Genomic DNA, 17784 nt, shown 5'->3' on the forward strand with positions numbered 1-17784 from the left:
TCTCTCAGTGACTTTTTGTCTATAAATGTTTTAATTTCTCCTTCATTTTTGAAGGACAATTTTGCTGGATATAGGAGTCTTGGTTGGCAGTTTTTCTCTTTTAGTAATTTAAATATATCATCCCACTGTCTTCTAGCCTCCATGGTTTCTGCTGAGAAATCTACACATAGTCTTATTGGGTTTCCCTTGTATGTGACAGATTGTTTTTCTCTGCTGCTTTCAAGATCCTCTCTTTCTCTTTGACCTCTGACATTCTAACTAGTAAATGTCTTGGAGAACGCCTATTTGGGTCTATTCTCTTTGGGGTGCGCTGCACTTCTTGGATCTGTAAATTTAGGTCTTCCATAAGAGTTGGGAAATTTTCAGTGATAATTTCTTCCATTAGTTTTTCTCCTCCTTTTCCCTTCTCTTCTCCTTCTGGGACACCCACAACACGTATATTTGTGCGCTTCATATTGTCATTCAGTTCCCTGATCCCCTGCTCAAGTTTTTCCATTCTTTTCCCCATAGTTTCTATTTCTTTTTGGAATTCAGATGTTCCATCCTCCAGTTCGCTAATTGTAGCTTCTTTCTCTTTAGATCTACCATTGTAAGTATCCATTGTTTTTTCCATTTTTTCTGCTTTGTCCTTCACTCCCATAAGTTCTGTGATTTGTTTTTTCAGATTTTCTATTTCTTCTTTTTGTTCAGCCCATGTCTTCTTCATGTCCTCCCTCAATTTATTGATTTGGTTTTTGAAGAGTTTTTCCATTTCTGTTCGTATATTCAGCATTAGTTGTCTCAGCTCCTGTATCTCATTTGAACTATTGGTTTGTTCCTTTGACTGGGCCATATCTTCAATTTTCCGACCATCATCCATTATTTTCTGCTGGTGTCTGGGCATTTGATCAGATTTCCCTGGGTGTGGGACCCAGCTGGTTGAAAGGTTTTTCTGTGAAATCTCTGGGCTCTGTTTTTCTTTTCCTGCCCAGTGGGTGGTGCTTGTGGCGCTTGTCTGTCTGCGGGGCAGTTGGTCGGGGAAACCGCGCGTGGAGGTGGGGGTCGCTGGCCGCCGCGGCTTGGGGGAGTGCCGGTCCTAATTGCCCAGCTGGCCCAAGACGCCAAGCGTGACGGGAGGGCCCCGCTATCCAACGTTCCCAGTCAGACCGGGGAGCCACGTGGGTGGAGGGGACCCCAGTTGCCAGCTGCCCCGCCCGGGAAAACGCGCGCCCCTTGGGTATCTCACCGCAGCAGATTCTCCCTGCCCATTCAGCCGTTCCAGAATGGGACACGCTGTCTTTTTGGTCTCTGTTGTGACTCCGGGAGCTGTTTGGTATTGTTTCTGTTTCTTTAGTTGCTTTTCTGGAAGAGAAACTAAGACCTGCGCGTCTTACTAAGCCGCCATCTTCTCCGGAAGTCTGAAGTATCCACTTTTTATGTTCATCTGGGAGGTCCTTCAAAGCCTACTGCTGGAAGCTGAGTGATAGATCCTTTTCTGGGTGTAATACTTTAGCAATCTGTGCATTAAGTTAGTTTGATCAAGCAAGATAAGTCAAACTGAAATATTTTAGACAAAACAACAAAAAATAAGTTGGCCTCTGAGTTGTCCAGTTTAGTGATCTATGTTGACCATGTTATTTTATGTTCTTTGTATATAATCCAAAATGTTATCTTCATAAAATGTTCAAAGTATTCCTATTTTATAGAAGAATAAGCTGGACCACTAGAAATTTGCCACTTTTATAATTCTTAAAATTTATCTTTTTTTCTAAGATACTTTGTTATGTTCAAAATAAGGGAAAAGGAGAGGTGATTCATTGTCTAAGACCTGCAATAAGAACAAAGATAAGTCTTTTGTCCATTATTCTATTAGTTTATAATCTTTATCCATTTATGTAAAATTACCTTCCTATAGATTCTTCTGATTAAATATTATAAAGGACCTCCTATGTGGCATGTACACTCCATGTGCTTGGAAACACAAGCAAGGAACAAATAGAAATTTTTATACTTATGGATATTGCATTTTATTATTGAGACAGACATAAACAAAACACATAGTAAAATTAATAGTATATGAAATGGAAATGAGTGCTAAGGATAAAAATATTCCATGCACTAGGAAGTTTTCTATGTGCAAGTAGCATAGCAGGGAAGAACTAGAAATTCCCATACTTATGTCTTGCATTCTGTTATCAAGGACAGACATAAACAAAATAAAGTAGTGAGTAACTAGTATGTTAGATGATGATAAGTGCTAACAAGAAAAGAAAAATAAAGCATGGAAGAGAAAGAATGGGGATTGCAATATTAGTTGAGTAGATAGACTTACCCCTTCTGAACACTTTATTAATGAATATTGGTCCTCATGGGCTGGTTTGTCACAGCCGGATAAAGATAACTCTCATGATCAGATAAATAGGCCATTTAGGAAAATCAGTAATTCATCTTAGTTAAGGACAAATATGTAAGATAAGCTAAAGGGTTCTAAAATTTCTTATGCATACTAAAAGCCCTGCAGATATAAGTACTTTATAAATATTAATCAACACAATGTAATGACAGTCCTATTATACCAGTTTATTTATTCCCATTTTACAGATAGAGAGTCCCAATTTGGTAATATTTACTTCCAAGGGTAAGGAAAACAAGCAAACAGCCATTACATGGCAGTGCAGAAGTTCTTGGGTCTCACGTAGGAGACTGTCATGAGGATTTTCCATAACACATAAGTAACAAGTATGTAAATCACTGTTTTGGAGAAAGTAAAAGATGCATTTGAGGACATAGCCGAGGTGAGAACACCTATGTTCCAGTTTCCCCTTTATTTTTCCTTAGCAATAGATGTTAGACATACTTAATTTATTTTAATCTCCATTCTTAAACCTGCTCATACTGAATGGGTTACTGTAAAATTCAACCAGAGGATTAATTTAAATTGTAATTTTGACTGTTATGAAAATAAGAGTAAACATGAATAAAGTCTCTAATATGTACTTTGGCCTGGAGATCTTCATTTTTAGAGGAAATATTTCCTTAATGTCCCCCAAAATAATGTATGTATTCATTCATACATTATTTGTGAACATTCAGGTCTAAGAAATCATTTAAATTATTTATTGCATACCTACAAGGCTTTGAAACCACTTGAGTAGAGTGCAACATACAAATGTAATTAGTTTCAAAAGGATAAAAATTGTATATCGCTGTAATTCATGCTGATTAATGATGTTTAAGTATAAAACCAATCCTGTATTAGTCCTTCAAGCAAAGCTTCAGATTCAAACTTACAGAATAAATATGTATGAATCACTTTCACTCACTGAAGGAAGAGAAACCCTAAAATGGGAATGATATTAATCAGAATATTCAGTATAATCAGGGAAAGAATTGTGGAGGATTTTTCACATCTGGGTCCTAGCATGGAGGGTTCAAGTCTAGGCCATGTTCAAGTGTGTGATGGAGATTGGGGAAAAGGATTCGTTTGCTAAGACCTGGTGCATTGGTCAGAAAAGTAATGCTAGGTGCTATAACAAACTTCAAATTCCAGTCCCTTAACACAGTAAAGATTGATTTCTTGCTCACATCATAGGTCTGAGAGAGATTAGGTGTCTCGCCTAAGCAGTTCACCTCCAGGAAAAATGAAAGGGCCCAGGCTCTTTTTGTCCCATGATTTCACGTGGCTTCTGGAGTAACTGAGAAGAGAGAAGAGAGGATGGGTGCATCACTTGGGTTAGGCTCACATTCTGGAGTTTATAACTCAGTCACGTGCCCTGCTCACTGGTTCAGGCCGGGGTCAACCCCCTTTTGCTCACTCCTATATTCACACTAGACTTTCTTCATTGCTCTGAATGTGTTATGCCCTCTTTTGCCTCTGGGCTTTTGAACATTCCTTCACTCAACTTCAAACACTTCTCAATAACTTGTGCTATTCACTACTGCAGATAACACACAGGAATATTTTTGCAGTTGAACTCTGCTTATTTTTGTCAAGGAATTTTTACACAATATTCATGTTTATGGGAATGTTTAGAAAGGCAAGTTCTGATGATGTGTCTGGGACATTTTGTCAGTACAAGGTCAACCTTCATCATGGCATTGTAATTATTTTAGCATTTTTCTATGGTTTTGGAAACTTTTAAAAAATGAATGGAACGTAGTTCATTTAAGCAAGCATCTGTTTGTAAACATTGACGTTATCTACTTTTTCACTGTTACTGAAGATACTTCAATGAATAAAGGGTGTATTCTTTTTTTTTTTTTACATGGGCAGGCACCGGGAAACGAACCCCGGTCCTCTGGCATGGCTGGCAAGCATTTTTGCCTGCTGAGTCACCATGGCCTGTCCAAGGGTGTATTCTTTTAATCCATAGCCTATGCTTATTCAAGATAGCTTCATAAAATACATTATCGTAAAATTCTTCAACATAATTTCATTATCACTTCCTAGTTGTAGTAATTCTCTTTTGCTGACTGAATCACTATTATCATTGTCATAATGCTTAATAATAATAAAAGCAATCATTATAATTTATAGTAATTATATAGCAATATATTAGTGACTTGGAAAGAATTATTTAATAAATTTCTTTGAATGGAGTGTAGAAATTCCTGTCTTTGAAGAATATTTTAGAGGTGGTGCCATATCTATATTTATTATAGGTCATTGAAGTATGGTTTACTTAAACCACTTTTACTGAAATATGACCAAAATCCCCCATGGGATGTGTATGTGATAGTGTGGTGACAAGGGCATCCCAAAGGTGCAGGCTAACTGCAGATGTTAAAGCAAGAAAGACTTTTAGTGCTGTTGCTTTGTGTGTGATTTACTGATTGTGAGAACGTGATTAAAAAATCAAATCAATTGCACCCTTTGGGGAAAAAAGTAGTTCATATATGCAAGATATTAAAAACTGCATATCAATTTAATGACAGCCACATAGTGTGATATTTAGTGCTTGTTCAATAAAGAGTGAATAAAGAAACTAAATGCTAAACATATGTATTTCTCATTTAGAAAATTTGCACAACAGAATGCCAAAACATTTGCTGATGTACTTCTTTCATCTATAAAGTACAAACCTATTTTCTTTAACTGTTGTATGAATCTTGCTGTGATTTAAAAAATGGCATTTAATCATGGGATATTAAATTGGCTTGGTTATATAGTTTACTAGCTTATCTATCAAAACAGAATTCAAGTCCATTTTTTAGAATGAATTTCTGAGATTAAAATAATGGAAATAAAAAATACAAACATGGGAAAATAAAGCAAACACAGATACAATGTCTGAAGTGTTTTATTTTTGTTTTCCTAATTTTATCAATAAATACTATGAATTTTTTATAGCTCAACAAAGGCAGCATTTCCATCTATAGAAGAAATAGTAGCACAATTAACCTCAGACATTAATTCCCCCACGTACTTTACTGTTGACTTTAATGTTCAATTCAGTAAAAAGCAAAGATGTTTTGCTTAAGTTCCTTCATGTTAATAAATATTAAAGTGCTTAGCATACTACTGGCAGATTGTAGATATTAAGTAAAGGAATGAATGTTCAAAATCCTTTTTAATTATATTTAGCATACTTCACTTAAGAATTTAAAAACTGCCTCTTTAAATAAAAATATGAAGCATTCTGGTCAGAAAGAAAGAACAAAACATTTTTACAACTTATTAAAAACCATAGCTATTATAAATGCAAATTTTAGGGTAAAGGGTAAAAATTGAAGAAAATTAATGGTGCTGTCAAGAAAATTGGTTTTGTTTCAAAACACTTTATTGCTTAAGATAATGATATTCTAATAATCAAAACACAAATTGAATAATAAAAATAAGCAGGGAAAACAAAAAATATTTTTAACTGAACAATTTGATAAGTCTATCATGTTTAAAGTTATGGGAAATGTTTTGAATTCAGGTCCTAGCTCACAAAGTTTTAGATATACAGGTTACTCCAGGCTTAAATACTAGGTGAAGATAAATCTTTGGGACCAGATGACATTCATCTAAACATTTTGAAGAAATTGTATCTATAAATGTGTGTGTGTGTGTATACATGCAAACATATACTTTTTTGTAATTTGACCAAACATGTCTGTCATTACATATGCTCTCAAATTCCAGCTAGAAGGAAGCATAGAAAGCACATAAATTACATTTATACATCATCAGAGATGACAGAATCTTTAGTAAGGGGTGCAGTTAAAAATTTAAGGGTGAAAAAATCACTTTCTAAGAAAGTAAGATTTCTTAACAAGAAATGGTGAGGGTTTGGGCAAGTGCATTCATGTGAATATAAACTTTATATTAGAGTTTTGAAAACCTAGATGGGAAAAAAAGAAAAAGAGTATAACTTTTTCATATATCATTTTGTATAGTTTGATTTTGTATATTATACAGTAAGAATTGAAAAGAGCCCAGAAGGTTTTATTTCAAAATATTAATATATATCTTAGTGGTGAGAATATAAGTTGTTGTTACTGTTTTCTGTATATTTTATATATTTTATGATATATAATTTATGCTTTCTATAAAAAGGAAAAATCCCTAGATTCCACATATCTCTGATTAAAGATCATAACACAGTGGCCAAAAAGGTGTGTAAAAGAATTTGCATAGATTTTCTTCTACCCTTTTTAATTAAAATTTTTATTTCAAGGTATTTGCAGATTCACATGCAGTTTTAGGAAATAATGCAGACTGCTCCTATATATTCTTTACCCAGTTTCCTGAACTGTAAAATCTTACAAAACAATATTACAATGTAACAGCCAGGATACTGACATTGTACAATACAGAAACAAAAAATAATTCCATTACCAACCAAAAGGATCTCTCCTGTTGCCTTTCTACTGCCTCATTCATAAACACCCACCCCACCCTTCCACACCACAACCATTTCAGAATAATTGGTGTGTGTGTGTGTATACATATGCACACACATATATACAAACACATACACATACAGTGTGCAGCCTTTAGTATTGTCTTCTGTCATTTGTATAATTCCCTGTAGATTCATCTAAGATTTTGCCTGTATGAATAGTTTGTTCCTTTCTATTGCAGAGTAGTATTCTTTCATATGCATGTGCCACACTGGTTTCGCCCTTCACCCATTAAAGGGAATCTGGGTTGTTTCCAACTTTTAGTTATTGTGAATAAAGCTGCTGTAAACACTGCTGTATGAGTTTTTGTGTGAACAGAAAGTTTCATTTCTCTGAGATAAATGTGCAAAAGTGCAATTACTGGGTTGTGTGGTACTTGCCTGTTTAGTTTTATGGAGTGGTTGTACCATTTTACAATTCCACTAGGAGCGTTTCTTTGCAGTTGGTGGTGTCACATTATTTTATTGAAGCCACTCTGATAGGTGTACATTGATATCTCATGATTTTAATATGCATTTCCTAATGGTTGATGGTGTTGGACATCTTTGCATGTTCCTGTTTGACATCTGTATTATCTTCAGTGAAACGTCTTTTGCCCATTTTGTAATTAGAGTGCTTAGTTATTTTTGTTTGTTTTTGTTTTGAGAGTTCTTTATATAATCTAGATATTGATCCTTTGTTGTATATATAGTGTGCAAATGTTTTTTCTGTGTTCTCTGGTTTCATACTCTCTATAGAATCTTTCACAGAGCAAAATTTTAAAATTTGATTATGACCACTTTATCAGTTTTCCATTGATGATTCTGCCTGTGATATTGTCTAAGAACTTTAGCACTAGATCCTAAAGATTTTTTCCTATATTTGTTTCTACAAGGTTTCCTTTTTACTTTTAAGTATGTGATTCATTTTGAGTTAATTTTTGTGTATGGCATGAGTATTTGGTCCATGTTTCTGGCTATGGATGCCAGAAACATGATGCCACCACCATTTTTTGAAAAAGTTATCCTGTCTTTAATGAATAAATTTTACATCTTATCAAAAATAATTTGAGCATATTTGTGTGAGGCTATTTCTTGGTTCTCTATTCTGTTCTATATGTCAGTCCCTCTATGAAAATCACATAGTCTTGATTACTATAGTTTACTGGGTTTACAGAACTACCATGCATAAAATACAGGATTTCCACATAATCACCTTATTAATAACACCTTAAATTGGTGTGGTACATGTGATAAAAGCACATTTTTATGATTGTACTATTAACTATAGTCCATGGTTTAATTTAGGGATCACTGTTTTATAGTACAGGTCCATGGATTTCTTTAAAAAGTTATTTTCTATACAATCTAATATTTCTCCTTTTAACCACTTTCATATATGTATATATATTTTTCAAAAATGTCCTCACAGTAACAAACAACTAGATTCTATATATTGGTCAAGTTGACACATGAACTTAACCATCCTATTTGCTGTTCGATATAAATTTCAGAAGAATAATGTCTATATCTTCAAAACATCTAGCTGACATAGTTAAATAGCTTTAAATCTGTGTATCAATGGAGGAAATTGACTCTTTACTATGTTGAGTCTTCTAATCCATGAACACTTGCATCACTCCATTTATTTATGTCTTCTTTGATTTCTTTTATCAACATTTTGTCATTTTTATTATACAGTTCCTGTACAAGTTTTGTTAAGTTTATGCATAAGTATTTCATTTTCTTTGACATGATTGTAAGTGTTATATTGTTAATTTTGTTTTCCACTTGTTTATTGCTAGTATATAGCAACGTGATTTATGTTTGCATGGTGATCTTATATTCTGGAATTGGCTGAGCTTACTTATTAGTTATAGAATAGTTATTTTTAGATTCCTTGGGATTTTTATGCAGAAAATCATGTCCTCTTCAAATAAGGACAGTTATATTTCTCCCTTTCCCATCTGCATACATTTTATTTATTTTCTTGACTAATTGCAGTGGCTAGAACTTCAGTACCATGTTGAATGGACTAGAAATCCTTTCCTTGTTCTTGATCTTAGGGAAAATTACTCAGTCTTTCACCATTAAGTATGATGTTAACCGTAGGGATTTTATCGATGCTTTCTTTCAAGTTATCCTATATTCCTAAGTTACTGAGAGTTTTTAATCATCACTAGTTATTGGATATTGCCAGTGCTTTTTCTGTTTCAATTGCTGTGATCATATAATTTTTTTTCTCTAGCCTGTTCACATGGGAGATTATATTGGTTGATTTTCAAAACTTGAAAAAATCTTGCGTACCTATTTCCTATTACAGCTCTAACAAATTACCACAAAATTAATGATTGAAAACACAACACGATTATTTTCTTACTGTTGTAGAGGTCAGAAGTTCAAAATGGGTCTTGCTGGGCTAAAATCAAGGTATCAGTAAGACTGTGTTCCTTCTGGTGGTTCTGAGAGAGAATCTGTTTCCTTGTCTTTTCCAGCTTCTAGAGACTGTTCTCATGGCCCACCTCCAGCAGTCGCATAATTCTAACCTCTGATTCTGTTGCCACAACTTCTCTGATTGTTTTGACTCCATCTTTCACTTACTAGGATGCTTGTGATTTAATTGGGACCACCAGTTAAACCAGAATAATCTCCCCATTTCAAGGTCAGTTGTGAACAACCTTAATTCCATCTGCAATCTTAATTCTCCCTTTCCATGTAACTTCACATATTCAGTTTCCAGAAGCTCGGATATGGACGTCTTTGGAGTGGTCAAAATAAGATAGAAAGCATTCCCTCTTCCTGGGTTTTCTGAAAGTCATTGTGTAAAATTGGTGTTAATTCTTCTTTAAATGCTTGGCATATTTCTCCAGTGAAACCATCTGGGTCGGGAGATTTCTTTTTTCAGGAGCTTTTTAGTTGTTGTAAATTCAATCTCTTGTATGGTTATAGTACTATTCAGATGATCTATTTCTTCTTCTTCTAGTTTGGATAGTTTGTAGCTTTCAAGAAATTGGTTCATGTCTTCTAAGTTGTTGAAATTCCCCTTATTATTCTTTTAATGCCTTCACTCTCTGTAGTGATAGGCCTTGTTTGATTCTGGATATTGGTGATCTATGTCTTCTTTTTATTTTTTTTATCAGCCTTCCTAGAGTTTTAGCAATTTTATTGATTTTTTTGATGAACTAGTTGTTTGTTTCATTGATTTTACTATTGTTTTTCTTTTTTTTTATTGCGTTGATATCTGCTCTTATGTTTGCTGCTTCCTTCCTTATGCTTGTTTAGGCTTATTTTGCTCTTCATTTTTTTAGTTTCCTTCAGTAGGAATTTAGATTATTAATTTCATACCTTTCCTCTTTCAGAGTGTAAGATTTAGTGCATAAATTTCCCCTCAACAGTGTTTCAGCTGCATCTCACTTGTTTTGGTATGTTGTGTTTTCATTTTCATTCAGTTCTAAGCACTTTTTACTTCCTTTGAACATTCCTTTGACCTAAGGAATATTTAGAAAGATGTTGTTTAATTTTCACATTGTAGAGACTTTTCCATTGTCTTTTGGTTTGATTTCTAGTTTGATTCTATTATAGCCAGAGAACATACTCTTTATAATTTCATTTTTTTTAATTTGCTATTTTTAGGGCCCTGGTGGTGGTCTAGCTAGGTATATGTTCCATGGACTCTTGAAATATATGTACATTTCACCATTGGGTAGAGTATTTTGTAGATATATGTATATGTGCATTTATGTGTGTGTGCATAAGATCTTATTGGTTGATTTTGCTTTTCAGATCTATATATCTTTGCTTATTGTCTCTCTACTAGTTCTATCAGTTGCTGATAGGGGAAAGTTGAGGTCCCCAACTATAATTGTGGATTCATGTACTTCTTTTTTTTAGCTTAATCAATTTTTGCTTCATATATTTTGAGGTTCTGTTTAGTGTGTACACTTTTAGGATCATTGTGTCTTCCTGGTGGATTGATACATTTATTATTATGTGATGTCCTTCTTTTTCCCATAATTTTCTTTGCCCCAGTGTCTACTTCATCTGATATTAACATAGGACATCCACTCCAGCTTGATTTATTTTCAGTTCTTCAGGGTGTAGCATTTTGTATATTTTTCTTAGTGGTATCTCTAGATATAATAATATACATATGTGATTTATAACAGTGTACTGATACCAACCTTTTACTCCTTTGAATGGTAAATATCATTGTCCTGAGTATCAGATGGTGTTATAATTTGTGTCTCAATCATCACATATGATTAAGACAACTCATGGGGAGAAATATATTTACCCACAATTCAACTCCTTCTGTTCTATATTTCCTTCTTCATGTTTATAGATTACTTCTCTTAATATTTATTTTCTGTTTGAAGAGATTCCTTTACCCATTCATAGGGGTCCCTGCTAGCATAAAGTCTTTGAGTTTTCCATTATCTGCCAATGTCTTTTCTTCCCTTTCATTCCTGAAGGATAGATGTAGAATTCATGGTTGACATTTCTTTTGTTTCAGCACCTGAGAAATAACATACCACTTTCTCTGGCCTTCATAGTTTCAAATCAGAAATTAGCTGTAATTTGGATTGACATTCCACTATAGGAACAGCTTTTCTCTCTTACTGCTTTCACATTTTTTCCTTTGTATTTAATTCTCAGAAGTTTAATTATGTATCTTGGAGCAGATTTCTTTGACTTTATCCTTTCTTGGATTCATAAAACTTGTTAAATTTGTGTGTGTCTTTCACCAAATTCAGCACATTTTAACCATTATTTCTTCAAAAACCCTTTCAACTCTACTCTTTCTTCCTCAGGAAATGTCATGACTTAAATGTTGGATCTGTTGTTATTGTCCTACAGTTTTTGGAGGCTTTGTTCATTTATTTTTTTCTGGTCTATTTGTTTTCAGATTAGGTAAATTCTGTTGATCTGTTGTCAAGTTCACTGATTCTATCTCTGTCATCATTACTCTATTTTTGAATGCATCCAGCAAGTTTTATATTTCTGTAATTGTATTTTTCTCCCCTATAATTTCCATTTGGTTCTTTGTTTATAGCATCTATTCCTTTCCTGAGATTTTCAATTTTTTTAGATTAATTTCACATGAATTTGTAGGTGCTTGTTGAGGCATTTTAAAATTGCTTATTTAAAATTCCTGACAGATGATTCCTACATCTGATTCATTTCAGTATTGGCACCAGTTGATTATTTTTTTTTCTTATTCAACTGTGACTTCCCTGTTTCTTATTATTTTTTTAAGTTGTATCCTAGATAATTTGGCTATTATGTTATGAAACTCTGGGCCCTATTTCAGTTATTTATTTTAGCAGGAAGTCACCCTATTTAAGTTTTGAACACAGGTCCTGGACTACGTTTGTGCACTGTGGTTGCAATGACAACATAATTTTCAGGGTTTATGTAGTGCTATTGTTATTAGTGCTTACATTGTCTCCTTCTTTTATTTCTGTGGCTCCACTGATCCTTGCTTGAGAGGGAAGAATGAGCTTCACTAAGCCAGGCATCCAGATACCTCTAAAGGGAGGTTGGGATGGAGGTTTTCCTACTGAAAATGAAGAATACTTCCTGGTTGGCCTTACTGGACCCACCACTGCTGGTGGTGCTAGCCATGCAGTGCTGTTGGGAGTGAAGAATAAAAGGGAGACAGTGAGGAATGTAGGGATATAGAGATTTTCTAGCTTGGGCATTGTTGAGTCCAAACATTTTTGCTGGAGCTAGTTATTCCAAAGTAAAAATTACTCTTTGAGATCAAAAGTAGAAATGCTTTTAACTCTTGAACCACTGGGTATGCCATTCTGCCTGTTTTCATTAGTTATATCCATGATATCTGAAAGACCTGAAATCACTTGCAGAAGGGACCTTTTTACTGAACCAAATTTGAGTGGCTAGGCATGGAAACTGCTACATTGGCATTTTTAGCAAATGTTTCCCTCTTTTCAATCACTTATTGTTAACATCATAGTGAAGCTGTTATTCTATGACATTAATTCATATTCAGAATTTTTATCCCCCCCCATGTGCTTTCTTAGTGGTTAGGAGCATAACATCTCAAGTCAACTTGGATTTCATCCTGATTCCACTGTTTATTAGCCATGTATCTTTAACCTCCCTAAAATCTCAACTGAAGAAAATGGGGATAGTTATACTTAGCATAAAGTAAATTGCAATAACAAAATACAGATTAAGATTTCAGGACAGTGTCTGGCCAATAGCAATTGTCCTAGCTGTAGGCATCAGAATGGCATAAGCATAATCACCTCCTCGTGAGGGATAAGGAAACCGAGGCTTTGAACGGATGTACACACACAGGTGTCAGGAGAACTGGAATTCAAATCCAAGTCTGGCTTCTTACAAATTTCTCTTTCCGAACCATTATGTGATGCTGTCTTAAACGATTATCATTTGTGAAGAGTACAGGGGGAGAAAAAAGTGAACTTATTTGAAGACTTAAAAATGCAGATCCCTATAGTTTGTTCTATGTCTCCAGTTTCATAAACCAACCTTCCTGCTATGATGTATAAAGCAAAATAAATGCATTGAGCATTTTCCATCTGATAGATTCTTTTGATATAGGTGAAACTGAGGCACAGTCTCACTTGGTTGACAGTTAGGCTGTTAATTCCAAGTAATTACAACCAGCTTCCTCTCCAGGTGGGCTGAAATTCTTTACTCTAACCCAAATAGCTATTTGAATAGCAATTTCTAAGTCAATCTTTCCTTTCTAACTGGTGCTCACCTCCTCTGATTGTTCTTTAGGGCACCAAGCAAGTCAGCATAAACCTGGGTCACAAGTTTCCTATTAAATATAAATCACCAAAATATTTGGTGAAAGGACACAGGAAATAAAGAGAAATTTAAATTACTTGAACTCTCATACTCATATTGTTTATCTGATTAGATATCTTTAATGCTTTCCTGATTAATTTGGTTTATTTTTGGCTTATATGTACATGTTAGTTGTGTTGAGGGTTATTTTCCGATAATACTGGCTTAATGATGTCTGTTTAAATTTTAAGGCAGAGTGAATAGTCCACTTATCTAGTAATCATTACCTAGCACCTAGCTGCAGAGACTCTGCTTGATTTTCAGAGGACTGCGACCAGGTCAAAAATGACTCACATAAGGGCAAAGAATGATTTTGATTCATTTAAATACCCTGGATTTATTTCCCAAAGGGAGTGCTACTTTAATGACAGTTAAACATAGTGATTTTGGCAGTTGGACTTATCCTAATTCTATTACTATCAAGCAGGCAGAAAATTTTTGAATTACGCAGTAATCCAGTTTCATTATATTCCTTAGAATAATTTCATTTTTAAAAATGCTGTCCTATTTCATTTCTCATTGATCTCACCTTCCATTTCATCACCGTCATTAGAAAGTGGCTGAGTGGTACACATTAAATTTGTTTCTATTCAGAACCATGAATTACACACTGGCTATATATCATGTCAGTGTAGCTAATAAAATATTTGTTGTTCCTCCTTTTCATCAGTAACATTAATTTTATGAACCTGCGTTGTGAACTCCAATCTAAATTCCATGTTAATTTTGCAGGTGATGGAAGTCAAAGGACAAATGATCCATGTCCCAGAATCAAATTCCATCTTGTTTTTGGGCTCTCCGTGTGTGGATAAGCTGGATGAACTCATGGGCCGAGGGCTGCATCTCTCAGACATCCCTATCCATGATGCCACCCGCGATGTCATTTTGGTTGGCGAGCAGGCAAAGGCCCAAGATGGCTTGAAGAAGAGGATGGATAAATTAAAGGCAACTTTAGAGAGAACTCACCAAGCCCTGGAAGAAGAGAAAAAGAAAACGGTGGATCTTCTGTATTCCATTTTCCCTGGAGATGTAGCTCAGCAGTTGTGGCAAGGGCAGCAAGTGCAGGCCAGAAAGTTTGATGATGTCACCATGCTCTTTTCGGACATTGTTGGCTTCACAGCTATATGTGCCCAGTGTACCCCCATGCAAGTGATCAGCATGCTGAATGAATTGTATACCAGATTTGACCACCAGTGTGGTTTTTTGGATATTTACAAGGTAAGGGATTTCAGTTACTGATATATAAGTAGTTTTTAATAGTAAATTGGCATGATAATTAAATTGTAAGGGTATACTTTAACTAAAGTTGATCGTAAATATGGGCATCTCTTTAACAGAGAAATCTTTATACATGCCATTATTTCTGTCTTAGGAGTAAACTTCAGTAGGAGTCATTTTATAGTATTGGCATACATAAATATGAATAATTATGTTGCTCAATAAGGAATATTCTGTATAGCTAGTGCTTTAAATTCATTTTTTAATAAATAGTTAAACTTGCTGAATTCTAGGCAACATAATTAATCCTTCTTAGCGATCAAGTTTTCAATATAAACTAATAATTGAATGTTTGCATTTATAATGAAATATGCATTGCATTATAAATTCAATTGTGGGTAATCAGTATTCTACTGTGCATAGTCAGTTGAGATCCAACTAATTCTAAAAGAATACATGTAAATATTCTAGCTATTTCTCAAATGGCCAATGGGAACACCTTAATTTTCCAATGTGCCTCACGGAAAGATTTTGAAAATGGGTAGCAGCCATCATTTGTTGTTCTGATTTGGGGAACTCTATTAATTTCTCATTAAAACTATAGTAGTACTTTGAGTGATTAGCTTCATATCTATCAAATAAATAACTCTATAACTTTACATAGAATTTCATGTGGATTGTACAGTGTCAGTGCCCATGGCTTTTTTACGTGAAGAAGAGCAAGTAACTTTGTATAAATAAACAGTAGTAAACTCTTAGGTATTTTCTCTCCTTCTTTGCTAATCCTTCTAGAACAGCCCACTTTAAAAAAATAGTATTATTTGTACATATGAAGATTTGTTTTACCTTGTAGTCTCATATTATAATCCTTAGGGTATTAAGATGTGTGTCTTTCAGAGAAAGGTGTTCTCTAGTTCCATTATGTATTATATATAGCTAATATTAACTATTTTACTTGAATCTCTTTTGACTGGTGCACATTCAGTGTGAAATATATATGAACAATTTTCTTTGTTATTCAAACGAAGAGTTCTTATAAATTATCTTTAACTTCCTTATAATATATTGCAATGTGATTTCGATGAAGTGGCCAAATGTCTGCTCCTTAACCAGAGAGATAGCTAGTCATTTCAGAATAGAAAGAATAGCCTGAATTTGCTAGCACTTTTTTCCCTCCAGAATTGGGGCCTATTGCACCTGTCTCTGTACCCACCAATCTCCTCCTTCCTAAACTATGGATTGGCAGCACCAGCTTCTTCCAGCTAAAGCAGTCATTATCTTTTGGCCCTAAGTGCGTAAAACTAACTGAAAGTGATAAACAGATAAATAGTTTCTCCTTTGGAAAGATTGGGAATCTTGGACTAAAATATATTTATCAGTTAGGTTTTGAGAAAAGAAAAAAAGTGATGTCTTCTAAGGATAACATAACAGTTTCAAGGTCAGAAAGTATAATTCAGTTTCACTGATAGGAAGTCTCCTGTCCTTTGAGATAAGTTAGTATATTTTACAGAAAAATGAAAAGGAAAATTTGTGGAACTATCCTGTAAGAACTTTGAATTTCCCTATATGTTATTAAACCATGGACAGTTGTCTATGGTCATAAATAATTCTGATCACATTTTAACTGGCAAAATGGATCTCTTATTTCTTGCTGCTTAGACCATGCTGTATGTCTTTGATAAACAGAAGCAGTTCTGTCCCACGCATTCTCTTACACTGAGCTTTCTTATGAAATATTGGCAATACATTTTGAAATAATGAGTTCAGTGTTTTTTTTAAACGTATCTTTGATGCCACTGTGTATATAGATGATATGTGTATAATATATAAATATAGTATAGATATATGTATAGAAGACGTGTCTTTTAGTAGATATAGTACATGTCTATTTACAGATCTAGCACATTGCCCAAAGTATAGGGCAACTTTGGGTGTTTGCTCAGGGTGAGGGTTCAGTTTAGGGTATCCAGACTAGGAAACAGTATGCATGGAAGCCTATCAATGAGGGTATGGCTAGAGCAAGGGAAAAATAAATGAAGGAAAAAAATTACTGCCTGTATGAGATAAAATGACATACATTTTGAGGGACATATCAGGAGGAATATAAATCGGAGATTCTCTACTCGACATGCCTAATTAGGGATTTCTAATTATCGTCACAATTTTAGCTTATTGTCCATAAAATTTACACAGTGCTATTCTGTACCATGCACTATTTGGTAAACTTTTAATTTCTACTAGATAAAAAAATTTTCCCAAAGGCTACAGAATTTTTTTTTAAAAGGTCTACAAAGCTACCAATTTAATAAAAATGAAAAAAAAGACTTCTGTGGATCTAAGTATGTATAGAATTTTGGATAGAATAATCATACCATGGAGGAAGATAAGTTATAGCCCACTTAAGTTTTATGCTGGAAAAATGACAGGAAACCTGATAAGGCAGAATGCCAAAGGGAGAGAAATAGAGGCAGGGCCCACAGGAACACTGAGTCTATTACTACACAATAATATCCAAGTCTCGAAATTCTGCTTGTCTTTCTCTTGATCATCTCATTAATCCATGTTTTGCTATCATCAGGGAGATGATGCATTGACAAATTAAAATTCCAGTGGTAGAATTAGGCCATAATAAAAAGGTTCTTACAAAATAACCAAACCTTCTACTCAGAAGGAAGCTTAGATAAAGCTAGATTTTACTGTCCATCTTTTAACTGCTGGAAAAGTAAAGCCTTTACCGTGTTAGACTTCCAGCCAAGATATTACAGAACAATCATGCATAAAATACAGAATTCCCATATACCACCCTATTGTTAATGCCTCACGTTGGTGTGGGACATTTGTTACAATTGATAGCACATTTTTATAATTGTACTATTAATTA

The 17784-nt window shown here is 34.3% G+C and overlaps 1 protein-coding gene and 1 long non-coding RNA gene across 5 annotated transcripts in view; one reads left to right on the plus strand and one right to left on the minus strand.

The window, feature by feature from the left end:
• GUCY1A2 (guanylate cyclase 1 soluble subunit alpha 2) overlaps positions 1 to 17784 on the plus strand; it is a 316485-nt gene that overhangs the window by 184916 nt on the left and 113785 nt on the right. For all 4 annotated transcript variants that reach the window (XM_077113085.1, XM_077113087.1, XM_077113086.1 and 1 more), the window contains one exon: positions 14418 to 14903. In XM_077113085.1, coding sequence (XP_076969200.1) covers positions 14418 to 14903 — 486 coding nt within the window. The remainder of the gene's footprint in view (positions 1 to 14417; positions 14904 to 17784) is intronic.
• LOC143644289 (uncharacterized) overlaps positions 2870 to 17784 on the minus strand; it is a 76895-nt gene continuing 61980 nt past the window's right edge. The window contains exon 3 of the long non-coding RNA XR_013156590.1: positions 2870 to 3674. This is a non-coding gene — a long non-coding RNA (uncharacterized LOC143644289). The remainder of the gene's footprint in view (positions 3675 to 17784) is intronic.

The sequence above is a fragment of the Tamandua tetradactyla genome, chromosome 8 (assembly GCF_023851605.1).
Source record: "Tamandua tetradactyla isolate mTamTet1 chromosome 8, mTamTet1.pri, whole genome shotgun sequence".
NCBI classification, from domain to species: Eukaryota; Metazoa; Chordata; class Mammalia; order Pilosa; family Myrmecophagidae; genus Tamandua; species Tamandua tetradactyla.